Source organism: Notothenia rossii, assembly GCF_949606895.1.
Source record: "Notothenia rossii genome assembly, chromosome: 6".
NCBI lineage: Eukaryota > Metazoa > Chordata > Actinopteri > Perciformes > Nototheniidae > Notothenia > Notothenia rossii.
In genome coordinates this window covers 82,309,350-82,336,931 of record NC_136909.1, presented here as the reverse complement: position 1 = coordinate 82,336,931, position 27,582 = coordinate 82,309,350, and the positions used below count along the sequence as shown (strand labels likewise).

The 27,582-nt window shown below is 40.8% G+C and overlaps 4 protein-coding genes across 4 annotated transcripts in view; 1 reads left to right on the top strand and 3 right to left on the bottom strand.

Annotated features, from left to right (window-relative positions):
- The first annotated feature begins 1,520 nt into the window (after positions 1–1,520).
- On the top strand, positions 1,521–13,165 carry LOC307042619 (UTP--glucose-1-phosphate uridylyltransferase-like). The gene is made up of 5 exons (XM_079686605.1): positions 1,521–1,815; positions 3,238–3,435; positions 9,318–9,560; positions 10,041–10,145; positions 11,582–13,165. Exons 1-5 carry the CDS (start codon positions 1,570–1,572, stop codon positions 11,687–11,689), a joined length of 900 nt encoding a protein of 299 aa, XP_079542731.1. The 5' UTR covers positions 1,521–1,569; the 3' UTR covers positions 11,690–13,165.
- A 537-nt stretch (positions 13,166–13,702) lies between these two features.
- On the bottom strand, positions 13,703–16,221 carry LOC307042617 (uncharacterized protein). The gene is made up of 3 exons (XM_079686603.1): positions 15,635–16,221; positions 14,822–14,971; positions 13,703–14,176 (listed from the first exon to the last, which is right to left on the bottom strand). The coding sequence occupies exons 1-3, from the start codon at positions 16,208–16,210 to the stop codon at positions 13,847–13,849; spliced, it is 1,056 nt and encodes a 351-aa protein (XP_079542729.1). The 5' UTR covers positions 16,211–16,221; the 3' UTR covers positions 13,703–13,846.
- A 1,265-nt stretch (positions 16,222–17,486) lies between these two features.
- Positions 17,487–18,490, bottom strand: LOC307044662 (kelch-like protein 10; the record flags this gene model as incomplete). Its single annotated transcript, XM_079689973.1, has 1 exon — positions 17,487–18,490. The coding sequence occupies exon 1, from the start codon at positions 17,943–17,945 to the stop codon at positions 17,487–17,489; it is 459 nt and encodes a 152-aa protein (XP_079546099.1). The 5' UTR covers positions 17,946–18,490.
- Positions 18,491–23,674: 5,184 nt separating this feature from the next.
- peli1b (pellino E3 ubiquitin protein ligase 1b) overlaps positions 23,675–27,582 on the bottom strand; it is a 42,009-nt gene continuing 38,101 nt past the window's right edge. Inside the window, exon 7 of the mRNA XM_079686599.1 lies at positions 23,675–25,171. Coding sequence (XP_079542725.1) covers positions 24,602–25,171 — 570 coding nt within the window. The 3' untranslated portion in view covers positions 23,675–24,601. The remainder of the gene's footprint in view (positions 25,172–27,582) is intronic.

Below are 27,582 nucleotides of genomic sequence, written 5' to 3'. Positions count from 1 at the left end.
GATATATCAGGCGAGCACAAACTACTATTTTTAACTAGAAGCTAATATTCTTACTGTATTCTGGTGGCGTACTGTTTGCTAACTCTATACATCAGTTTGTGGGTACGTGTCAGTATGTGTAAGCATCTTACATTATATTTCATGGTATTGGGCTGATGCTCTTATCCAAAGCGACTTGCATTCCACTTTTTTTTATTAGTCATTTTAGTTTAGTTTTTAAAGTCCACTATTCTGCTCCAGGCCTTTTAATCTTACATTAAATTATTACATTACATTACATGTTACATGTTAGACGCTTTTATCCAAAGCAACTTACATACTCAATACTGTGGACAATCCCCACAGGAGTAATTTGGGGTGAATTGTCTCAGGGACACAACGACATGCTGACTGCAGTGGGGTTTGAACCTGTGCTCTGATCCCAACACCAACGCACTAGCCCACTGCGCCACAGCCTCCTATGCTCCTAACCCTTTAAGATGAGAGTTGAATCAGTAGTGCATTCTTTTAAGCTAAAATACATTTTGATGAGATTAAAGGTTCAGTCTTTTATTCATTTCGGCCGTAAAGTATCAACGTTTTTGATCAGAATGAACCAAAATCTTAAAGGTGGCCTATTATGCAAAATCCACTTCTCCATGTCTCTTCTACATCAACATGTGTCCCCTCTTCTTCATGTCTCTTCTACTTCAGCATGTGTCCCCTCTTCTTCATGTCTCTTCTACATCAACATGTGTCCCCTCTTCTTCATGTCTCTTCTACATCAACATGTGTCCCCTCTTCTTCATGTCTCTTCTACATCAACATGTGTCCCCTCTTCCTCATGTCTCTTCTACATCAACATGTGTCCCCTCTTCTTCATGTCTCTTCTACATCAACATGTGTCCCCTCTGTGGAAAGAGACTCTGAAAGTTTCAGGAACAAAGATTCTCTCTCTTTTTGATCCATTTCTATAAAAACCTGTCTGAAAATGAGCTGATCAGATTTTGGCCACTTTATGATGTCATAACGATGTTTTGGCTTGTGTAACCATTAGCCAATCATCAACCAAGGTAACCCCCCCCCCCCCCCCTTATCACCTGAATCTCCTCCTAGAGCACCATTGTGTTCTTTTTAACCAAATCTCTCTCAGAGGGGCGTGGGGAGGGGCTCCTTATTTTCATCTAAAGTAACAGACAGAGAATCAGCACTTTTGAAACAGGGCTGAAACAGAGGGGATTATGGGTAATGCTGCAATGATCTGTTTGGTGTTTCAGCCAATCAGAGACAGGCTCTGTATATATCTGAGACCTGTAATATATTGATGAAAAACAGTATTATAGGGGACCTTTAAACAAAAATACTTGTTGATGGAATGAAAGGTTCAGTCTTTCATTCATTTCAGCAGTAACGATATCAGGTTATCAACGTTTTTGATCAAAATGAACCCCTGTTGTTGCCGTACGAACGTAAAAATGGAACTGGACACGAACAGAAACAGGATGTCTGATCTTATCGTGTACTTCTCTTCTCTCCAGGTACCCTCGCATCAACAAAGAGTCGCTCCTCCCGGTCTCCACCAGCCTCAGCATGACGGGGCAGAGTGCAGAGGGCTGGTACCCCCCGGGGCACGGAGACATCTACGCCAGCTTCTACAACTCGGGGCTAATGGACCAGCTGATCGCTCAGGGCAAGGAGTACATCTTCGTGTCCAACATCGACAACCTGGGAGCCACCGTGGACCTCCACATCCTGCACCACCTGGTCAGCCAGCCCAACGGCAAGCGCTGCGAGTTCATCATGGAGGTGACGGACAAGACGCGCGCCGACGTCAAGGTGAGGAGAGGAGGAGGGTTATATTCATACTGACGTGATTTCTAGGAAAGTATGTGCTTATGGCTTTGTTTTAGATATGATGTACTTTATACTCATGCAATACAAATACATCACAGTATAGTTGAAGTGCTATGAGATAAGATAAGAAGTACTTTATTGATCCCAATTTGGGAAATGTTTGCCTTGCAGCAGCATAAAAAGACAAGGCATAGTACATAAGAGAAATTAAAACACTAGAAATAAACAATCAAAAAATGTGAACATCAAAATCGAATTAAAAGTAAAAAAAATATGCATGTGGAAATACACATTTACATTAACAAACTATTACAGTTGTTTCATTATTATTATTATTATTATTATTTTGTCTTTGTTGTTTTGGAATTTGTGTCATAATGGAGGACGTGTATATTCATACTGACATATGATTTAGTAAAGGATGTGCTTCTGGCTTTGTTTTAGATATTATATACTTTAAAGTCATGCAATACAAATACATCCCAGTATAGTTGCAGTGCCTTAAACCAAACATATTCACAATTTAACAGAAGTAGTCTTTTTCTAAGGAATAAATAAAGGTTTATATAGTTGCTGTTAGAGCCAGTGTTTTGATTTGATAAGAAAGGCCACCTAATTGTGACGTCTGTAGTCAACGCACTATAAAAGGACTACAATTCCCATGGCGCCGGTGCTAAAGCCACAGTGATGGGCAACCTGTTGAGAGACGCCGTCGAGGGACAGTTTTTAACCGTACTTATCTTATCTTACCGTAACGTACCGTACTCTTACCGTACAAGTACCCTTTAAGTTATAAGCATTATCAAGACGGAAAGAATACCTAAGTTGTTTTTGTTATTTTACTTTGAGTCTTGCCTATTTCTTTTGAATATTGTAACGGCCTATATTCTTTGTTGCATGTGCAAATGTTTGTTATGTTATTTTGAGCAAACACAACGCAACATCTTCTTAACCACACTTCAAACTGTGAGTAATTTAAGGAAAGAAACGAGTTAGAACTGTCTGTTTAAGGCGTCTAGTGGCTTGATGGAAATACAAGGAAGGAAGCCACGACAGTTGCTGTGGGAGAAGATGATTACAGTTGTTTCGTTATTAATTTATTACATGTCAAGTGTTTGAGAACTCAGATTACTGGACATGATAAGGGCATGTGTAATTTGGGTGTCCTTTTCATACTGTAAGACTGGATTTTATTTGATTGATTCTTATTTTTCTATAAACTCTTAGGGACTGCCTTGCTTTTGGTGGAAAATGACTGACGCTAACCAAACTTTAATACAATAAATAATCCTTATTATTTGGAGGGAGTGGCGAGTAGCATGGAGAGTTTCTGTAACGCCTTGGAGTTCATCCATTAATCCCAAACTCAGTACATGTTGTTAATAAGTTTCCTGTGGTTTTCAGGGTGGCACGCTGATCCAGTACGAAGGGAAGCTGCGTCTGCTAGAGATCGCCCAGGTGCCCAAAGCCCACGTGGACGAGTTCAAATCGGTTTCAAAGTTCAAGATCTTCAACACCAACAACCTGTGGATCTCTCTGCCCGCCATCAAGAGGCTGCAGGAGCAGAAGGCCATGGACCTGGAGATCATCGTCAACCCCAAGGTGAGAGGGACATCGCTCAATGTTGTCCTTTTGAATCAGCTGTTTGAAGCTTTGAAGGCTGCTGCGTTTAAAGAAAGGCCATGCCATAGAGCAGGGGTGTCCAAACTACGGCCCGGGGGCCAAATGAGGCCAGCGGACCATTTTGAATCGGCCCTCAGCAAATTCAAAGTATAATGAAATATGGCCCACGAATGAAACATCTGCTATTGTACTTCTTAAATATATATGTTAAAATATATAACACAGTATTCATGTTTTAATAATTTAATCAGTCAATTCAAGTTGAAAACATTTTCTAACATATCTTAGTTTATAAGAAAAAAGCCCGATAACACATTTACATGACAACCTTGAAATATACCCTTCATATTTCCTCTTATTATCAGCAATCTGAGGCTTCTGCTTTAAGGAATGAGCTGCCAACACAATAAATGAAACCCTGCGGAGAGCTGTGTTTTTTTTTCATCAATATCAACAATAATTTACCTAAATTTGATTGATTGACGAGACAATATACCTCTAGTGAGCGGACCAGCCCTTCGTATGTTTTTCTGTATGTGGCCCTCGGTGATAAAAGTTTGGACACCCCTGCAATAGATGCTCAGATTCAAAAAGCCTTCAATGGAATAATAGCAAACCGCATCTGTTTTTACCTCGTCCCTCCTTTCGCGTTTGAAAACGTACCCTTGAATAGCAGAGCGGAGAAATATCAGCCCCACTCTCCTTCCCTTTCTTCTGAATAAATCATATCTGAAGAAATTCAAGCTTGCCGACGCTGAAGCCTGTTCCTGCTCCACTCTCTGAGCCCGTTGTTGTCATGCAAGGTTTTCGCATACAAAGGAGAGAAAAGGAGCTTCAGACCAAACTGCTCTGCTCTCCGGGGGCTCATCTGCCCCACTTGGACTCTAATTTAAAATGTGTTTGTGTTCATGTGCGTGCAAAAGAGAGACAAATATGAAAGTGTTATTTTCCCTTACAAAAGAGCAGCTTCAAAGGCAAATTCCTCTCCTTTTTAAAAGATGCATTTTTCATTTTCAATGTGCTCTTGTTGCTGAGCTTGTTTGTCCAGCTCTCACACACATTTGCATGTTCAGGTTGAGGTTAAGGTTAGTTATTTGTGCCCTTAAGTAGATCTGGTTTGCAGATAAAAAAAGATCTGCGGATTGGTCCATTTGGTCCAATCCGGTCCTTTGTGGTTGATTTGGGTGTTCACACGTCACAGAAACCCAAGAAGCAAACAATGGAAAAAGAGAAACGTCCAACGAGGCGTTCTGGGGCAGCATAGACAGGTATTTCCTGTGTTAGAGTTTTACTCGCTACAGGGTGTACTTTGAGGGTTTGTGACTCAGCAGACCGTTTACATGCAGAGAAACCTTCATAACACACAAGGGGACGGGTGATAACCGGAAAAGCCCTTTAATAAGTGTGTATGCCCCCGTCTAGCTGCTGCAGAGTTAAAGGGGCCCCTGTGATACACTCTGCACACTCGTAGGGCACTTAAGATAAAAGCGTCCATGAAGTGCTGAATGTTACGTAACTGGTTCTGCTAGTTATTCTGAGACAACAAACACTATACTATTATATGTTATATCACTGACCTTTGAAACCTTTAAGGCTAATTTTAGTTTTCCATCTTCACCTCTGTGGCTTCAGTTACATTTTCACAATAAACTTTAAAAGCATTGCTAGCAGTCGTACAAAGACAGACATGCTAAATGCTAACATGCAGGTACAATGTTTTGAAATCCCACTCTAACTCCATATTCATACCAACATGATTTACAATTTCTTATGAAGTGTGTTCCAGCTGCTTCTAAGTATCGGGATTTTGGATTTATACTAGATTAGCAAGACTTTTCTGAGCCTACTCGACAAACTCAATCCCCCTAAATGCATTGTGTGTAGTTAAAACGTCTGCCTCGCATTCCTCCATTTAACTGTCTGAAGAGTCAGACAGTTAAATGGAGGAATGCGAGGCAGACGTTTTAACTTCAGTTACCATTGGAGAAACATCTCAGAATGATGGAGGGACTTTAAGAAACAGTATTGAGGGAAAGTCGACATATAATGTGCTTAACATAACATATTTAACACTTAAAATAATTTAGAATTAGATACAAATGTTCTATTGAGTGTAGGGCCTGGCAAAAGGACAATTGATATCTACAAAACGTGTAGAATATATTACGTTTCTATCTTGACTAACGCTATACCCATATTTATACATGGTTTCTCTATAATTTATCTTAAATCTATTGTTGATTTTGCACGAAAGTTCTTAACAAAATGAGAATATACTCATTACTTTTCATTTGTCAATTACATACAGTATGCACACGTTCATATTACCCAGGCCTAGTTGAGGGGAGGAGGAGGAGGTTAGGTATGTACCGCTTCCTAACTGTGGATAGAGCTAACTTCCTCTACATCAACCCAATATACAGTTTCTGTTGGGAGTGATACAGTCATGTGATGCAGGAACAGAGAGGGCAAAAGTACACACATCCTTTACTCAAGTAGAAGTACAGATATTCGTGTTTAAAAATACTCTGGTAAAAGTAGAAGTACTAACTAAACTTCTTTACTCAAGTAAAAGTAAAGAGGCTTTGAAATGTACTTCAGTAAAAAGTACCCATAACTAGCAGCTGTTTTAAAGAGTACCTGACCTCCCTTTATATTAATAGAACAATAATGTCATTGTTAGCTAATGAATGTTTCCATGGTGACCAACGGCAACATGACAACGTTTCCATTTGTCCCTCTTCTTTAGAGAAGAGCAGGAAATGATGGATACACGGATCGTGTTCAAATCAATAGGCACGCAATGACTCTAAATAATAATGATCACGCCACCAAACACACATTCAGACTAAAGGAACCAGCCTGTTTGGGAAATGAGAGAAGTAGAAAGTACAGGTATTTGAGTTCAAAATGTGAGAAGTAGAAAGTACAGGTATTTGAGTTCAAAATGTGAGAAGTAGAAAGTACAGGTATTTGTGTTCAAAATGTGAGAAGTAGAAAGTACAGGTATTTGTGTTCAAAATGTGAGAAGTAGAAAGTACAGGTATTTGTGTTCAAAATGTGAGAAGTAGAAAGTACAGGTATTTGAGTTCAACATGTAAGAAGTAGAAAGTACAGGTATTTGTGTTCAAAATGTAAGAAGTAGAAAGTACAGGTATTTGGGTTCAACATGTAAGAAGTAGAAAGTACAGGTATTTGTGTTCAACATGTAAGAAGTAGAAAGTACAGGTATATGTGTTCAAAATGTGAGAAGTAGAAAGTACAGGTATTTGTGTTCAACATGTGAGAAGTAGAAAGTACAGGTATTTGTGTTCAAAATGTAAGAAGTAGAAAGTACAGGTATTTGTGTTCAACATGTGAGAAGTAGAAAGTACAGGTATTTGTGTTCAACATGTGAGAAGTAGAAAGTACAGGTATTTGTGTTCAAAATGTAAGAAGTAGAAAGTACAGGTATTTGTGTTCAAAATGTAAGAAGTAGAAAGTACAGGTATTTGTGTTCAACATGTAAGAAGTAGAAAGTACAGGTATTTGTGTTCAACATGTAAGAAGTAGAAAGTACAGGTATTTGTGTTCAACATGTAAGAAGTAGAAAGTACAGGTATTTGTGTTCAACATGTAAGAAGTAGAAAGTACAGGTATTTGTGTTCAACATGTAAGAAGTAGAAAGTACAGGTATTTGTGTTCAACATATAAGAAGTAGAAAGTACAGGTATTTGTGTTCAACATGTAAGAAGTAGAAAGTACAGGTATTTGTGTTCAAAATGTAAGAAGTAGAAAGTACAGGTGTTTGTGTTCAAAATGTAAGAAGTAGAAAGTACAGGTATTTGTGTTCAACATGTAAGAAGTAGAAAGTACAGGTATTTGTGTTCAACATGTAAGAAGTAGAAAGTACAGGTATTTGTGTTCAACATGTAAGAAGTAGAAAGTACAGGTATTTGTGTTCAACATGTAAGAAGTAGAAAGTACAGGTATTTGTGTTCAACATATAAGAAGTAGAAAGTACAGGTATTTGTGTTCAAAATGTAAGAAGTAGAAAGTACAGGTATTTGTGTTCAACATGTAAGAAGTAGAAAGTACAGGTATTTGTGTTCAAAATGTAAGAAGTAGAAAGTACAGGTATTTGTGTTCAACATGTAAGAAGTAGAAAGTAAAGGTATTTGTGTTCAACATGTAAGAAGTAGAAAGTACAGGTATTTGTGTTCAACATGTAAGAAGTAGAAAGTACAGGTATTTGTGTTCAACATGTAAGAAGTAGAAAGTACAGGTATTTGTGTTCAACATGTAAGAAGTAGAAAGTACAGGTATTTGTGTTCAAAATGTAAGAAGTAGAAAGTACAGGTATTTGTGTTCAACATGTAAGAAGTAGAAAGTACAGGTATTTGTGTTCAACATGTAAGAAGTAGAAAGTACAGGTATTTGTGTTCAACATGTAAGAAGTAGAAAGTACAGGTATTTGTGTTCAACATGTAAGAAGTAGAAAGTACAGGTATTTGTGTTCAACATGTAAGAAGTAGAAAGTACAGGTGTTTGTGTTCAACATGTAAGAAGTAGAAAGTACAGGTGTTTGAGTTCAACATGTAAGAAGTCAAAGTAAAAGGTCGTCAGAAAAATAAGTAGTGGAGTAAAGTACTGATACCGGAAACATGTACTTAAGTACAGAAACAAAGTATTTGTACTCCACTACTTCCCACCTCTGTGCAGGAAATACATATTTCTTGAATACCGTGTACATCAGTGTGAACAGACGGCTGGTCATGATCTAGTTGAGTATTAACTTAGCAGCCAGTTCATTCTGATTTAGTTCGTAGTACACAGAACCTGATTTCAAACGGCATCTTAACCAAAGTAATAAAGACATTCAAATGTTTATCTCATGATGGGGCTGGAGAGAAGGTCAGGGGATCACTAAAAAGCTTTAGGATTGATTTAGGGGCCACTTATGAGCAGAATCTCTTCCAACCAACAGTAGTCAAAGTATAGAGCAGAGCAGTGTCCTGAGAGGAGGGGTCAGCGAGGTCCAAATCCTCCTGCTCATGTAACTGAAGCCTTCAGCCCTGCACGTTTTTGGGGAAACAAGGGTTTAACCAAATGAGACGAAAGTCATTTGAGGTCTCAGCGAATCACAGATGTTTTAGATTAACTTGTGAAATACATTCTTAAATGAGAAGTACATGAGCTGTGTAACAACAGGAGTCTGATTTGTATTTGTAGGTTTGTGTCTTCTGTTTCCTTGTGGTTCTTTAATGCAGTGAGAGATGGAGAGAAAACAGAACGGTTACTTCCTCTTGGTGATTTGAAACAGCAGTAATTGCTTTCTTGTTCTTTTTTTCTGCAGCAAAATATAACGTGTTATGTATCTATAGGTTTATTTAACAGGGACAATGCACATTTAAAAAACATGGCTGTACAGTAAATTCGGCACAGTCAGCAAAGAAGCTTTTTCTCTTCTGAAGTCCCCGGACAGATGTACAAAGTCACCCTCATGACAAGTTAAATCACAAACATGCAATATAGAGCCAGAGGCTACTAATAATAATAATACATTTGATTTATAAGCGCACTTTTCATTTGAGTAAAGAAAACTCAAAGTGCTACAGAGTAAAATGGTTGAAACAAAATAACAAAAACAAATAAAAAAACAAATTAAAAGCAGTGATGTTTACGCCTGCATGGCAACAAGTGGGGGTTTCAAAGATCTAGTAAAAGGTTATTCTAAAAATATGTGTTTTATGGCAAATTTAACTAAAACATACACGGCAACAAGATCGCCTGATAGAAACACAGAGGACAGATCTGAGTGCTAAGCATGTCTTTAAAAGAGTTTTGAATAAACATGTCTCCTCTCCTCTCTTTCTGTTCAGACGCTGGACGGCGGGCAGAACGTGGTCCAGCTGGAGACGGCGGTCGGGGCGGCCATTAAATGTTTCGATAACGCTCTGGGCATCAACGTGCCGCGCAGCCGCTTCCTGCCGGTGAAGACGACCTCCGACCTGCTGCTGGTGATGTCCAACCTGTACAGCCTGGACGCCGGCTCGCTCACCATGAGCCCCCGCAGAGAGTTCCCCACCACGCCCCACGTGAAGCTGGGCAGCTCCTTCACCAATGTACGGTCGATATTAGTGGAAAATATGTAACAATATGACAATATTTAAGATCTTTATGATTTATCACATTTATTGTATTTACTCTAAATATTCACTCATGTCCAAAGGTGACACTTTTGACATTTTGAAATTAAATAATGTAAATGAAGACAAAATTAAATATGATTTATTGCGGTGATAACTATTTTATTAGCATTAGAATGAATTGGATATAATATGAGGTTCTGCTGAAGGATTCACGGTGTGTGTGTGTGTGTGTGTGTGTGTGTGTGTGTGTGTGTGTGTGTGTGTGTGTGTGTGTGTGTGTGTGTGTGTGTGTGTGTGTGTGTGTGTGTGTGTGTGTGTGTGTGTGTGTGTGTGTGTGTGTGTGTGTGTGTGTGTGTGTGTGTGTGTGTGTGTGTGTGTGTGTGTGTGTGTGTGTGTGTGTGTGTGTGTGTGTGTGTGTGTGTGTGTGTGTGTGTGTGTGTGTGTGTGTTTCAGGTCCAGGAGTATGTGAATCGCTTCGAGAGTATCCCTGACATGCTGGAACTCGACCACCTCACCGTGTCCGGAGACGTCACCCTCGGGAAAAACGTTTCACTGAAGGTAAAACACCTTCAATCAAATATAGTTTAGAAACCAAACGCTCACAAGACACTTCAACAAATAGGAGGTATAAATAAATTAGAGCGACAGGAATACATGTAAGGCGCCTCAACAATGTCAAAGCAAATATGAACCCAATTTATCTCCTTAGACAGGTGAGAGGAAATTGGTTTTCAAATGGTTTCAAGGGCGCAAACAGCTCGATATAAAAAATGGATTCAATCTGAATGTAAAAGTGTCTCGGGTTGAGCATGAGAGCCCATCACATTATGTATTCTCACACTGAGACACACTGTGGGTAAAGAGCACCAGTGACGTCAGACGTGTTCTTTCATGTGGTGGAGATGACGAGCGAAGAGACCTTTGAGGCATACATCTTTAAACGTTTATTTGCACGTTTTAATTATAATATTCAGAGTTGCCCTCAGGACATTTACATTTTTAACAAGGACATAACAAAAACTGTCCCTGCTGTCCAACGGCTGTCATTGATTCATTGCTTTCATTACAGTACATCCTAGTTTTAAAAGGACCTATTTTCTCAATTTCTATCTTTATTTTTAAAATGTGTACTTGTATTATGTCGATAGTATTCTTATATACATATACATATACACATATTTATAGTCATAGGCGGATTTTGCGGGGGCCAGGGGGGGCATTGAAATATGTTACAGCATTACTACGTCGAAAACTGTTCCAAATATTTCATATATCAATATTTTAATAAGGTAGTTCACTGGTTAATAATATTGTAGCGTGTTCAAGTAACCAAGGGATATAGTAGTTATCAAATAAGTATAAGATGTGCACAGTTATGATAAGTTTTACAGCTATGTAATGCACTGTTGTTGGGGGGAGAGACCACCCCTTCCATATCAGTGTGTGTGTACGACGGGCATGGAAAAGTCAGTGTGGTGAGCGCTGGCTTTATTGCTACTGTATCCATAGCACCCCACGCAATAGTTGGGACTGTGTACTGACGTCAGTATAAAAGGTTTGCCCCCCCCAGCGCAAATGTCAAACTCCACCTATGTTTATAGTGTATGCTGACTTATTCCGTATTTTGTGTATTTGATTGAGATATTAGATACATATATATATATTTCTACTGTTGATATTGTTATATCTACTGTTTGTGTTTATTTATTGATCTTGCTTGCTGCTGCTGCTGCAACACAACATTATATTGTTTTATTTATTTTATAATTTGTGTCTTCCTTTGTTTTACTGAGAGGGTTATCTAGGTTTTACTGCTTGACCTGAATTTCATTTCTTGTTCTCTGTTTTAATTTATGATGTGTGCCATGTTGTCAAAGCACTTTGAGCTGCACCGAGTGTACGAAAAGAGCTATTATTATTATTATTATTCATATTAATGTTATTATTAATTTAATCTCTGATAAACTACAACTCATTGCTCTTCCTCCTCTCAGGGCACCGTCATCATCATCGCTAACCACGGGGATCGTATTGATATTCCAGCCGGCTCCATGCTGGAGAACAAAATAGTTTCTGGAAACCTGCGCATCATGGACCACTGATGCCTTCTTCACACACTAAAACACCCTCATCATGTGACCTTGCCAGCTTTATCCCAGTCATGTGACCTGTTTCCTGACGGCGCGAGGAGGAGGATGATTGATTGCATCTGCAGTGCTGCTTTGAAGCCGGGATACGGCGCCCTCTGCTGGCTGTTTACTATATTACACACCTTAAAGCTGTCATGTTAAATAATGACCTGTATGCATGATAGATAGAACAACCAACAATCTGATTTTTGACTGTTAGTTCCTGCCAAAAAGGACTCGAACTAGCTCAAAAAAACAGAAACAAGTAGATTTGTATTGTCATCTTTATGTGCTCCTATAGCACTGCTAATGCAATCACATCGTGTTCTTACACGAGGGGTAAAGTCGTGAAGTGATGGAAGAGTTTAACCATTTATTTCAAGTGCAGAGACCTCCCTGTAGTGGCAATTCAACAGCAAATCACGCTGCTGGAGTACATTTTAGCGGCCGAAACAAATCGACATAAATAGTACGAACTTACATTTTTATATGTTTTTTGTTTGTTTGAGGTTTGACTGGTGCTGTTTTCAATATTTAATCTTGTTGTCTCGTCTTCTTTCTAATGTATAACTGCAGCATTTGGGGAATTATTGCCAATAGTGGAAGAAAACACACATTGATTTGCATTTCCTTTGTGAAATTGACTTTGTTTAGTCTGTTGTCTCTTGTAGTAAAAATGAACTGAAAGTAGGTTAGTAAATCAGAGTGAAATTGATCATTTATTTCAGTGACATCTTGAACATATTGCTAGTCAAATTTAACATTTTTAATATAAATATTTGAATCAGAGCAGCTTCAGTTTTCACATGACTGCAATAAATAATTACTTTTACAACTATCTAGAATCAAGTCTCAAGTGAAGTGATAAATGAATAGTCAACTTCCTTCCAGAAGGTGTAAATAAGACTTCTTCTGGGTATTTTCCAGATTTGACTGAAAAGCTCCCGAGGGTTTGTAACTCAGAGGAGAACTAGCGTGTGTCTCTCCACTGTAATGATCCATATCCAGGCACGACTACAATGCCATGAGATAATATGTAATAACTGATATATAACGTTAAATTAAAGGCCTTTCTTTGTTATGTCCCTGCGTGATGTAGACCATGAGAAATACCACAGTGTTGTGTATTATTTTTGTTGTTCCACATTGTGATGTTGTGTGAAACCTCATGCCTACACTTCAGTATCAAATCTCTCCTGTTGCCTCTGTCCACCTACACACAGCAAAGACAGGAGGTGCAACACACACACACAGACACACACACACACACAGACACACACACACACACACACACAGTACACAGTACACATGTTCAAAATACAAAGTATGAAGTGTGAGAATACTTGAGATGGGTCCACGGACCGAAAGCCTGAAAGAAATAAGTGTTGATCTGTGACGGAGGACTCAGTTCTGCCTCCTCAGAGCTGAATAAAGTGCAATATGAAATAATGAGCGTGTGTCATCTGTTGTTTCTACACACTCACACTTAATTTGCAAATGTTCTGGTTGTATATTTGTATGTTGTGACATGTCTCCATGCTTTAATGTTCAAAAGCTCTTTATTTGTCTCATACTGCCTGTGCTGCAGCACCTCTTTTCACCCTCTGTCTGAAACCAGAGCCCAGTCTGCTCTGATTGGTTTGCTGGCCGGCTCTGTTGTGATTGGTCAACTGCTTAGAGATGTCCCGCCCCTTAGCCTATCACGTACAATGTGTTGGAGCGCTAGCCAATAGAAGTACGAGTTTTACGTTGTGATGTCACTTTGTTTTGGAAGTAACACAATTAGTCTAAAGGGGGCGGAGTGTGTGGGAGAGAAACTGAAAACACTCCTTAGCCCAGTGTTTAACACCAGCAGCACAAAATGAGCCGTCTGTAAAACAGCAAACATGTTCATATGGTTGACATAGATAGATAGATACCTAAAATAACGATATTAAAATGTAATGCAATCTTTTATTTGTTTCTAAAAAAAAAAAATTGTACATCTCCCCTTTCACAGAGACTGTGCTGGGAGGTCAAAGATGTCAATAAGATTTCTTTATTTGAAAAATAGCTGACAGTTGATGATTGCTCTTAATGATTAACAGTAAACTCTTAAACGGTACTAAGACACTCCGTATGATCACACATTCACGGACATATCGGGAACCCTGGAGTTAATTTAGGCAAGTTTGAAACATTGTAGAAGTGCCGCTCCACCACACAGAAGCTGAAGCCGTAGAGAGGCGCCTCCATGTCCCGCACTGTGCTCCACCTGCTGGAGTCTTCATCGAAACGCTCCATCTTACAGAGGTCGCTCTCGTTGTTGTACCCTCCGGCCACATACAGCTGCTCCTCCAGCACCGCCATGCCAAAGTGCCTGCGAGCGTAGATCATGGGAGTCATCGTGCTCCACTGGTTTGATAGAGGATCGTAGGCGATGACTCGGCACAAAGACGCGCCGTTGATGTGGCCTCCAGCCTGTGAGAGGAGGCAGAAGGTTTTCTTAAAACACATTTACCACAATAGAAACATACTCCATTACATACAGAGGGTCATCCACCTGACTAAGAAGTCTTCGATAAGCCAACTAGATTTTTTTAAAAATTTTATTCACATCACGTTTTACTAAAATTGTTAGTTTTCAGTTTATTTAAATTGTATTCAAGGTTCAAAGCTTTTATTGTCATATGTACATAGCTACATTGTAGTTATGACAATGACATTCTTAGGTCAGTTTATTTAAATTGCATTAGGTTAGTATCAAAGCCTCTATTTGAAAGGCTACAAATAAATTACACCTGGTTAGGGCCTAATTAAGAGTACAAATTGGCTCTAATGTTTGAGATGCTATGATAATATGTTCATAGTGATTACACATTAAAGAAGAAACCACATGCTGTTGCATCACTGCTAATGCAATCACTAAGTCTTCTTACATAAAGAGGAAAAGTCAAGAGGTTGTAAACGTTTCAGGTCATTAAAACGCCTCAGATGTCCAAATCTCATACACATAAATAAACCAGGTTGACAGCAAATGCAAACCAACCCAAACCACATGCAATTAAGTCCATGTCTGTGTCTTGATGTATGTGATTGTGTTTGAATGTTTTTTATTCCTCTCACCAGATATATTTTGTCTCTGTAGACGACAGCCCGAGCTGAAGCGCAGCCGCAGTCCATCGAGGCGATCATCGTCCACTCGTTGGTCTTGGGGTTGTAGCACTCGGCAGAGGACAGAGGTTCTTCGTTGTCTAGACCGCCGCAAATATATATCTACACAGGAACAATTTTAATATAATGACAGACAGTTGTTGTTAGCCATACGACAAAACATAGCTCTAGGTTTGTCTGTAATAAAATACTGGCAACAATAACTGTTTCAGCCGTAGGCAAAGTGTTTGGAGCTTTTTAGCTAACATCATTCAACAAAGACGATAAACATGATTCTCATTGCACTCGCTAATTATCAGCATGTTAGCATGGATATGTTGCCACGCTAGCGATAGCATTTCTCCTGTTACACCTCTCTGTTGAAGACCTATTCGCAGAAGAAACATTAATTATTTATCTACAGTTTCACATTAAAAATCTGTTTCCCTTACAAAGGCGCTAAGCTAAATGCTAAGTTTGATTAGCTTGTTTCTCTTAAAACTTCCAGCCAGGTGTCCTGTTCAAATATCACCTATAGCCTATTTAAATACTAAGTAATTTATGTGTTCATGATGATTTAAAAAAACTAAGATATTGGAAGGGTCTTGTTTGTATTTGACTTAAACTTCATAAATGCTGGAACATGCTCAAAGGAGCCATTCCAGGCAACTGGAGGTCCCTTTTGCACAACTGCGACTTGGTGGAAGTTAAACCACTAGAGGTCAGCATAAAAAAAGGATTCCAGCTGCTGTTCAATTGCTCTTTAAGGTCGTCAGATCCTCCTACCTTGCCGTGTAGCGTCGCGGCGCAGGCGTCACTCCTGAAATCGAGCATCGGAGCGATCAGTTCCCATCGGTTGTTTTCCGGCTGGAACCGCTCTGCAAGTTTCTGTTCGCGCCCGTCAGTGCCTCCGATGGCATAAATGCATCCGTTCAGAGCCACCGCACATACACATTTTCTGGGTTTGTGAATGGGCACCAACTCCTGCCACGTGTGGCTGACGAGGTCGAACTTACGCACGCTGCTCAAAATGTTACTCAGGTCAGTTCCTCCAATACAGTATATGAATCCATTGAGGAAGACGCAACCGTGCAGAACTCTAAAGGTCTTCTCCTGGCTGTTCATGGGCAGCCAGCAGTCGGCTCGGACATCGTAGAAGTCCATCCTGTCCGTCAAACATTCTTTCTCGCTGCCTCCGATGGTCATGAGCACCGCAGAGGGGAGGCGGGCGCGGGTCAGAGGTCGCTCCAGATGGGCCTCTCGCAGGGTCTTCATGGCGTCGATCACCAAGGTCATGCACGACACACACTTCCTCACCAGGTTGTTGTTAATCACAGTTTCTACCAGGTAACTACTGGACATTGACAGCAGGCGCACCTAGATCGGGAAAACAAGGAGGATTTAACTAATAAGGAGTTTTGAAACCAATCATTATTTGCAGACACTTCATATTGATGTTTTTTTTTTTTAACTTAGTGTTTATTTCAGATTCAGTTTTATTATACATATGTTCACATTGTGGTCAACAGTTTTACACAAATATCAGGAATTGTGGCCTAGGGCTGGCCAATAAGATGGTATAAAGTGTTCAAGTGAAATCCACTGGATTTGGCAATTTTGTTCTACCATAGTAGCTATTCTCGTGATTGTCTTGTTATCTTGCCATAAAATAACTAGTAATATGATTACCAGACATTTTCACGGTCTTTTTGAAGCTTATTGAAATGAACGATGAGCAAAACCAGGAAAATATCATCTTTGTTTTCGTTGGTACTCTAAAGCAGGGGTGTCAAACTCAAATACACAGTGGGCCAAAATAAAAAAATGGGTACTAGTGGAGGGCCGGACTGGTTCAATGTTTATTGCAAAACTTATTGAAATGAACTTATTGCACATATTAAACCTGGAACTAACAAAGCTTAAATAATTGCCTATAAAAACAACACATTAAATGATCAGTTTCATTCATTTCTTATGGCTCTATCTGCAGCTTTTCCAGTCATTTCTTATGATTACATTTCTCCACAAGCCAACAACAGCTTCAACAAAACTATTTCACTCAAAGAAAAAAAACAAACATGCCCTGTTGTCGTGAGAGAAAAAGTGCAGAAGGAAACATCCATTAAACTCAGTGTGCTGCTCTGTGATGCTAGTTCAGATACTTGGCATCTCATCTTGGGTGCAAGCTCATCAATGTTTGTGCTCAGGCTCTGAGCTGAGGAGACCCTCAGGATGGAGTGAAGGTGTGCGTGCAATATACCGTTGGGCCAGATCTAATAGTAATTAAAAATTATCCTACGGGCCGAAATTAAACCAACCAAGGGCCTGATTTGGCCCCCGGGCCTTGAGTTTGACACATGTGCTCTAAGTACACATTTGTGTTTTTTTATTGCGCAGACGAAAGTCAGACTGTGTTACATTTGGACATATTAAACCTGGGACACTTCAAATAATTGTTGTTCTCAGGAATCTTAAAACTTAAGTTAGGATTGTAATTGCTGTTGTGCACATGACAAGTAAGCCTTTGAGTTTGAATTAGAAAATAGTACAAAAACACTAGCATGTCAGATGTCAACAGTTCAGACTTTGAGTCCTTTTCGGGGGGCGCCAATGTATCTGTAGTAAAAGTAGAAGTAGCCTACCTGAACACTGTGCTTAAATACGTGGTGCGTTCAGGTACCTTGCTCAGCAGCGCGGCCATGTGACCCTGGCGTTCCTGCGGGGCATAGTCGATCCAGCGCTGCACCGCCTCGAACACGATGCTCTCCTGCTTCACATTCAGCTCGTCCTGCTCGATGAGATCTGCCAGCTGCTGCACGGAGAGCTGCAGGAACTTCACAGAGAAGCCCGCCACCTCCTTAAAGTGATGCAGCACGAACAGGTAGGCCTTCTGCCTCAGCTTGGGACATGTGTGGAACTCCGCCACCATCCAGATGTGGACACAGTTCTTGGTGTTGAGTCTCTGCTCCAGGAAGAGGCAGCAGGCCTTCATGACGCCCCCGACGGAGAAGCTCTCTGCTCCGGCCAACAGCTCCAGAACGTTCTCCTCCGTCACCACCATGGAGCCGGTGTAGATGAAGTCCAGGATGAGGCTCATGGTGATGGGGGAGACCTGTGAGAAGCTGAAGACCTGATGCTCCGATGGTCCAGATAAATTGCAGAAGAGTTCTCTGTGGGACCAGAGGTCACAGGAACAAGAGGTTCAACGGGGTGTTTCTGTCAAACTCCTACAATTTTAACTCAAACCTGCATTTTAAGAGTTCGTCGAAATGTAGCATTACACTCTATAACATTGTGAGTGACGGTTAAAAACATTGAAGCTCATGTACTCAGGCTGAGTCCTAACTGCAGCAGAAACAAGTCTGACTTTCTCCTTTCAATCCATCTGTCCTACAGTATGTACAATACGGGCAAAATTGGCCACGAAAAGATATTTTAAACATCAGATAGATCAACAGAACCAGAGATAATGTATTTTCTTATACCTCACATTCTTCTTTATTAACACAATCTGGTGCCTACCTTACCCAAAATGCATCTGACAGTAGGAGATATGGGAGTCTTGTAATTGTAACGTACTCTCAAGCCTCTACAGCAGAAATGAGAAGCTGGCTACTGAGGTATAGGGTTAGTTCAATTTTTTTTTTTAAACGATACAAATCCAGAAAGGTTTCATTTTCATACTTGTAGTCTTTTACCAGAGTCAGGTGAGGTCTCAGTAGTCCAGGGGCGATATATTGATATAATCGGATCATATATTATGAGACTACGACAGTCTACAAAAAAAATCGTAATTGTGGTACATCATTTGAAATGCTTTGTTACAGTTGATGTCATTTTCTAATCCTACTAGACTGTTCCAACTCTTTCTCTTTTCACACTTAGTCAATACATCCACAATACTGATGATTATTTATCAAGAAGTGCGTTCAAATTGAGTAAAAGCACCAATAGTCAGCTCTACAAAATCAGCTATATTGTGATTATTTTGTTCTTATATCACAAAGCTGTACATAATGACCTTCATCAGACATAACAACGCTTTTTCTTGAGCAATAACACTTTTTAACTTTTTCCAAATATGCAGTAATGCTCCCCTAGACCTGCAGTATAAACTGGCTATGATGGTTTTGACCAATCCTCCAATCTGTGGAATCTCTGTTGTCTTTTAAAACTTTTTCAAGGCACTTTTGCTGTGTCTCGTCAAATGTGTTGTTTTTGTTTGTTTGTTTTGTCTGTCACTTCCTGTTTTATTTTGTATTTACCTCTTGTCTTTCATTTCAGGCCCTGTTTCTTCCTCCCCTTGTGTATTTTTCCCGCCATCATCAGCGTCTGCCCGGCCCCTGCTTGTTTCCACCTGTTCCCACTCACCTCATGTTTGAATAGTCCTGTCTCTCCCCTGTCCTGTGTCAGTTCGTCTTGTTTGTTTCCATGGATGGTCGTGCCAAGCTTCAACTAAGAAAGGATCTTTTCCAGTCTAGTCAGGTTTTGTTATTTTGTTATGTTTTTTGGAAGCTTAAGTTCATCTTAAATTCTCCTTTTGTTACGCTTGTTTTTTCCTCCTTGTGAGCGTTTTATGTTAAATCCAGTACCTACTCTGTTAAGAGGGATTTTCAGTTTTTTTGGAAACTAAAAGGAAATGTTGTGTCTCTGGGTCGTGCATTTGGGTTCTCCAGTTTGTGTTAACTTTTCACATATTCATTGTTAAGACTTTTTACATGTTTCTCACCAAAATGTAGTGAATGCCAACAAATCTCCCCCAAAAACATTTCAAAAGCTGATTTTCTTGCCCTTTAAAACATTGCTCCACAGCTGTAGGCCTGCTAGTGGTCAGAAGCCTCCACAAGGTGCCTTTACAGCCGCCTGTAGCTGTTGCTCTGTGTGACATGAAGACACACTTGATGTGAATCCTTAATAGACTCTTTGAGCAGCTCACCTGAAGAAGGTGCTGCTGTTGCAGAGGACGATCCTGTGGACTCTGAAGCCGACCTCCTCCACTCGTATCACAGCGTCGCACAGCGTCCCCTCCCGACGCAGCTCATTGAAGATCGTTTTGCTGAAGATGGTGCTCATTGTTAAGTTTCTTTTAAAGAAATATTTGAGATCTATACCTTTTGAACAGCAACTTCAAATGTGCAGTTTAGAAAGCAACAGTCTCTAGGTTAGAGTCTCTGCCAGAATGTTTTTATTTAAAAATCATGAAGCTTCACATTCTCTTTAATCATCAATGGCTGATGCACACAATACAGCTTGGGGGGTTTGATTGTGATTTCAGAACAAATAAATAATACTGACAGCAACCAGAGTTTTTTAATTATGGTTTTCCCCTATATAACAATTATTATGACTCATTTTACATTTCATTTAAGGATTTAAATACTTGAACACTGAATATCACCAGACTTTCATTTAATTAAACGTGTCATTTAAATCTTATTCAATTCCCTCAGTCCACTGTAAAAAACAAACACTGGAATTGAAGTTGTATTGCTATTATATAATTAGTAATTATAGTAATAGTAATATTAATAAATGACCCCCTCTGCTATCTCTCTTTGTTTCCAAGCTGCAAAACAAAGATTTTGTTAGTTTTTGAAATGATAATCCAGCACACAAAGCCATGTGTCACTTTTGTTTACACTTTATTGTTGAAAGTTGTTACAAAAAAGTGTTTGCTGGAAACATTCTTTGCTTTCGCTTTTACAAGCACAAGGAGACTCTGGACAGGAGGAGAAGAACAAGAAGAAGAGGAAGAGCGGAGTGGACGAACGACAGATGTGTGTGTTTGTGTAGAAAAACAGAGATAAGATTACAGAGTGCAGCCCTTACTCACACACTTTATCCACAGAGAGAAACACGAAGTACCAGAGCGACGCAAAAAACAACTGGGCGAAGAGACACACAAATTTCACTCATGAGGTATCCTCAAAAGACCTCAGCTGTGTGTGTGTGTGTGTGTGTGTGTGTGTGTGTGTGTGTGTGTGTGTGTGTGTGTGTGTGTGTGTGTGTGTGTGTGTGTGTGTGTGTGTGTGTGTGTGTGTGTGTGTGTGTGTGTGTGTGTGTGTGACACAGGTTGTTTTCTCCCTGAGGTGACTAAGAGTGTTGCAGACTGGGGTGATGCAATTATAGTGTGTGTTGGAATAAGAAATGAAAACTTGCACACATACAATCATCATGAACACATAAATTACACTCTCTCTCTCACACACACACACACACACACACACACACACACACACACACACACACACACACACACACACACACACACACACACACACACACACACACACACACACAGCATCCAGAACAAGACACCCACTCGTACTGTAGCAACTTCAGTCACTTCCAAACACCTGTGTGTGTATGTGTGTGTGTGTGTGTGTGTGTGTGTGTGTGTGTGTGTGTGTGTGTGTGTGTGTGTGTGTGTGTGTGTGTGTGTGTGTGTGTGTGTGTGTGTGTGTGTGTGTGTGTGTACGCAGCAGCAGTGTGGGAGAATGTGTGCTTTCACATGAAGTGCAAACTATCAGGACTGTCTCTGCAAACATGTTTTAGTCTCTCTTGGTGGAGGTAGTCGGAGGGGTTACACTACTTCATATATCTGTTTATTTATACATTCGGTGTCAGTAGTAGGAATAACAATCTAACCACAGGTCCATGCAGCAGCTCAGGCTCACTTTCCATCATCATCATCATCATCATCATCATCATCATCATCATCATCATCATTACATGATATTCTTACATTTTCGGAGCTCTTAAAGGACTTCTGGTTCATTTTGGCTTTAAAAGTTGATGTTATTACAAGTTTAAACAAGTGATACATTCAAGAAGGGCCCTACGCCAAAGTTAGTTTGCCACTGACATTCACAATATTGACATACTTATTTAAATTGTGATATAGTTATTATATTGACGTAGTGATTGGAAAGTCTCATGAGGGTTTTTGGGATGCAGTTCGTTTTGTAAATTAATACAAAATTCACTAAAAGGACGTTTACTTCATTGTTGGCTTATCTTTGTCTGAGAGAGCTCAACATTTTGAAGTTTAAACAGAATAATCTGGCTCATACTGAGATTATATTATTCTCTAAATGAATGAAAAGGTATTTTGTATATATACAAATATATACGATGTATCACGCATTAATACAAATAAATCTTATCTGTAAATAAAGTGGAATATAATAAAAGTAATACAGATTCTTATTAACTCGAGTGAACTGACGCAGAGTCTGTTGGTGATAGCTGTCTTCATAGGTTTTAAATTCTTCATAAATATATTTTATATCTAAAATCACGAGCCAGTGGGGGCTCTAGGATTGAGACGTCTGTTTTTCATCAAGTTTGAATAAAATCACAGCTCTTGTGATTTACTGCTCTTTATTAAGTTATGATGTTGACATAAAAATGATTTGTTGACGTAGAATAAACTCTTTAACATTTAGCAGACAACAGACGAGAGTTTCTTCCTGTTGTTTGGCTTTCTCACATAATTCAGAATAAATTAAACTGCAGGCTATTATTTGTGTTCTACACAGTTTAAAACAAGATTCACCACATGTATCACAAGTTGATCTGTCGTTCACCATGAGTCAATACAGCCGGTGAAATGAACCGTGTTCAGCCGCTGGGAGAAATAAACGTCTCGTCGCAGTTCATACATTAAATAAATAAGGAAGAGGCAGTCCTGATAGTTTGTACTCATGTTGTAGAGCTGGGAGCGCTTCAACACACTTTTTGGAAAGCACACACTAATGTGAAGCCCTGATGGTATACACACACACACGCACACGCACACACACACACACACACACACACACACACACACACACACACACACACACACACACAGACACACACACACACACACACACACACACACACACACACACACACACACACACACACACACAGTATCTGTCACACACACACGCACATTGTATCTCTCACACACACACACACACACACACACACACACACACACACACACACACACACACACACACACACACACACACACACACACACACACACACACACACACATCTGTATGGAGTGTATTGTGTAGCTTGAAGCCATGCATGTGTGTTTGCATCCAACCTGAGTCAAACAGCGTACATTTCCCTTCAGACGATGGGACTCCCTGCACTGTTACAGTTCAGGAGAGAAGCTCATTGAAATAGCCCAAAATCTCACAGATCATGACTCAAACTCATGCAGTACATGTGAGACTTTCACACTAAAACACATCATTATTAGCCTCCAACAGCATCAGGTTCATCCCATTTACATAGTTCTAGTTTGTACTTTAAAACAGTCAGGATGTTGTAAGGTGCTAAATGTTACAAGAGCATAGATATCACTTTCCATATCTCAGCTCGATGCCAAGACTAATACTGATCAGAATACTGTAAAATGGCAAAACAATGGTTCATCACTTCTTCTGTGATTGTTCAGTTGAGCCCCAAACATCAGACAAGCAGAGTTAGGAACAAACAGCACTTGTTGTTGTATTTTATAACATCTGTTTTGTTATTTTTGTACAAATAATGGCTGTGTGCAAGTTCCTTTCCACTTTGAATACAATAAAGACTTTTTGACTAGGTCTGGTAAGTGTGAGTGTGTGTGTGTGTGTGTGTGTGTGTGTGTGTGTGTGTGAATGTGTGTGTGCGTGTGTGTAAGATACAGCGTGTGAGAGATACAGAGTGAGTGTGTGTGTGTGTGTGTGTGTGTGTGTGTGTGTGTGTGTGTGTGTGTGTGTGTGTGTGTGTGTGTGTGTGTGTGTGAATGTGTGTGTGTGTGTGTGTAAGATACAGCGTGTGAGAGATACAGAGTGAGTGTGTGTGTGTGTGTGTGTGTGTGTGTGTGTGTGTGTGTGTGTGTGTGTGTGTGTGTGTGTGTGTGTGTGTGTGTGTGTGTGTGTGGTAGCTACATAGCTGCGGTATCATGGCTATTCTCTGATCAGAAAAGATCACGCACATATAAAAGTGTCAGGCGGACTTTAAAGGGCGGGAGCGCTCCATTGAGGCTGCCTGAGAGTTACCCAGACACCAAGAAGACTCAGTTTCCCATAATGCTTTGGGAGGTTTCCAGATCTATTGCTTTGAATGTGAAAAGGCGAGAAGTTGAAGCTGAAGGGTAAACAGGTGACAGCACGCCAGAGGACGGGGTGTATAAATACGACAAACAGATCTGAGGACAGACAGAACCCTCAGAACACATCTAAACTTTACATCTGACTAACAATAAACTGTATTTCAAATGAAAATGCTAAATAGTTTGGAAGTTAGGTATATCTGACAGATTAAAGGATGAAGCGATGGTTCCTGGGCCATAAATAAACATCTTTGTTTAAATTAGCTTTAAGAGATGTACACAGATGCATATTGCAACAATAAACGTGAATAAAACCGTGAGCTTGCACTACGGTGTGTTCGTGATTTAGAAAAATACTGTTGTTGGAAGTTCTTTCCGAGAAACAAACAAAACGTTTACCCAGCAGTGTTCTCTGTTTGGTTTTTGTGTCTCTGGTTTCACATGAAAATATAGAAATCTTTGTTGTCATTCATGTAAAAGCAATACAAAGGTCACTTAAAAATGAGAAAGAGACAAAAGGTCCAGAAAAAAGTTTGTATCGTAGAGGGAAACGAAATCTGTGTCGCTCCCCGTTTCCTTTGCAGGGTCTTTAACAGAAAAACTCCCCCCCCTCCGCCTCACCCGAAGGATGCAGGGCAGCTAGTCGAGGGGCCGCTAGTCGAGGGGCCCCTGGAAGATCAGTCTGACGAAGCCCTGCTCCCCGCTCAGCTGCTGGGCGCAGAAGGGACAGGCGGCGTGGAAGGTGTGTGTGCCGTGCGGCAGCGGGATCTGGCTCCAGAAGGCCGCCGTCTTATCCGAGCAGACGTGGCCGCAGGGGTTAAAGGCGTGTGTGGGGGGGGCGGCGTCCACGTAGAAGCCCGCCTCGCAGCCCAGCCACAGCGGCACGTACGGCCCTTTGGCGCGGCACATGGGGCACTCCCTCTGCCGGCCCTCCCTCTCCTCGCGGTGGTTCCCCCAGTTGTGGAATCCGTGCACGTGGCCGCACTGCAGGTACACCCAGGGCTGCTTCTCGTCCGGCGTGTCCTTGCGCCGCATGGAGGGGAAGGCGAGCGTGTTGAAGCCCACGGGACACTGCGGGCGCGCCGCGTTGATCTCCTGCCGCAGCGCCTCCAGGTGTTTGAGGGTGGGGGTGCGCGCCAGGCCCTCGGCTGTGCGCCAGAGCAGGGTGGCGCCGCAGAGGTCGATGAGGGAGCCGTCCACCAGCTCCTGACTCTCCGTCTCCACCTGCAGCACAGAGACGAGACACGGGTGAGCGAGAGAAACACACAAACACGTAAGCAGAATATTTTTTGTTTTGACTTTTGGGTTATGAAATGTCCCCAAAACTAAGTAAAACATTCATAGTACCAATCTTCACTTATGTATAAAGAGAACTGGATACCTCCGATATCCCGCTCTCGGCTCAGTTAGATGAATGGAGAGTGAACATGTAGCGCTTTTAGACCCTAATGAATTAACTTAGGGCTATAAAATTGTTCACACTGGGTAGTTCATTTTGTTCAGAAAAATTATCCGCTGATTTACAGTCGTCTCTATCCCGATGTCAATCAATGGGAAAAAGTATGTTTGGGGCAATGACGTCACAGACTGACACAGACGTTGCAGTACTGCCGTTTGGCCACTATGAACATTTGCTTCAACGTCCGGCGCACTTGCTGGGGGTTGGTGTGTATCCCATCACACCTCTCAGCCATTGCATGCTGGGAGAGGCTCCAGCCCCCCTTGATACTCATATAAGCAGTTTAGAGAATATATGGATTTATATATTGCAGTATTTGCCTGAGCGCAGTAGGTGGCAGTGTAACACACGTATTTCTCCCTCAGACAGCTGTGAGATTTAGAGAAGAGGCGGGGCCACAGCTGGAGGCAACATGACATGACAGGAGGAAACTGAAAGAATAAGACATGGGTGGGGGGTGGGGGGGGGGGGGGGGGGACAGCCACTGGGAATTTTATTAAACAAAAAATATGATGAAGCACAGATCAGACACAAAGGGAAACAAATCCATGATTACATAACAGGAGGTGGAGGGGGGGAATGAAAGGATGGAGACAGAGTGGAGGAGGGGGGGCAGCTCCTGGGCATTTTGGTGAGATCACTTGTTCTAACGCTGGTGCTGAGGTCACTCAACACATTTCTGAGGGCGCAGCACAACACGCAACGCTCCTGCTGACAGCTTTTAACCTTCATTTGTGGCTTGAAGGTTTGCTGATGTGTGCTCTTCATGTGACGCACTGATGCAGTGACACACATTCATATCGGCCCAGAGAAAAACACTCCGATGGCCGACAAGCTACTTAACCAAAATGCGAAAAAGTTTGAGGAGCACTGTTACATTTATCCCATTTAGTTCATTTTGATCGAGAAACGTACGGTCACATTCTTCTCTAATCATCAACCCACCGACACGTCAACGAAAGCTAGAGCAACTGTTTGTCTGATCAGTGAAGTTTCACATTTGAATGATGTTAGCGTCGCTGGTAGATTCGATCCATGTTAACATCGACACTCTCACCCTGGACCCAGTTATGATTTAATTAGACACAAAGCAATCATGTATCAATCATTGTGTGTGTGTGTGTGTGTGTGTGTGTGTGTGTGTGTGTGTGTGTGTGTGTGTGTGTGTGTGTGTGTGTGTGTGTGTGTGTGTGTGTTTGTACTGCACTGTAAGGCATTCCTATATAAACTGGCTTCAACCTTGTGTCCGACTGCAGAAGGGCGAGCAGCTGTGCACAAACTGAAACCAACCTGCCGCACATTATTTATCTTCACTTTATTTATAACAAAGATCGCCTGGTGTTTACCGCTTTGGAATAAATAACACAAATGATATTTCTTTTAACCTCAAAAATGTATTTCTGCCGGATTCATGCTCAGCTAATGATGGAGCTTAAAAATCCAAACAATCTAAGGACAGGTCCGAGTACAAACCATTGATTTTGAAATCGTAAATTCATTCCACTGAACACTTTAGGTACCAATACACGCACACACACATGCGCACACACACATTAGCACAGATAGCTTTTTGGCAAACTTGCTGAGGCGACTTTTTTCCACCCTCATTCAATCAGAAAGTCCTTCAGCTGTTCACCTTCACTAATACAGGGCAGTTATCCCATTTGGAGAGCTGTGAGGGGAGGGGAGGGGAGGGGGGGGCAATACTCTACATTACAGAGCTGAAAGGGGTTTCTCTAAAATGCCTGTACGTTGTTAAACCCCAACTGACATGTTTTGGATGTGCAAAAGTGCATGCAAATGTTGTTTTTGATAGGAACGCCAACAAATATATATTTTATATAGATAAAAGCAGATCATTTAGTTGAATAAACAATTTGTGAATGTTGTAAATAATAACATCATTCATTTTGCAATTTCAACACTCTGAAGTTATTGGATATGTTTCGATCACACAACCACTGGAATCGATGTATACAAAGAGTCTATTACTGATATGAATAGGTAATAGTGGCCTGTTTTTATCTGCAACTGTGCAGAAGTGCCAGGCTTAAACGAATGAAAAAATGCAAATCCGAAAAAAAACTCGTATAGGTATTTAAAGTGTAAAATAAATGTAATGATAGAAATGATTCAGCACAGTGCAGGAGAGCCCTACCATCGCCCTGCATGATTA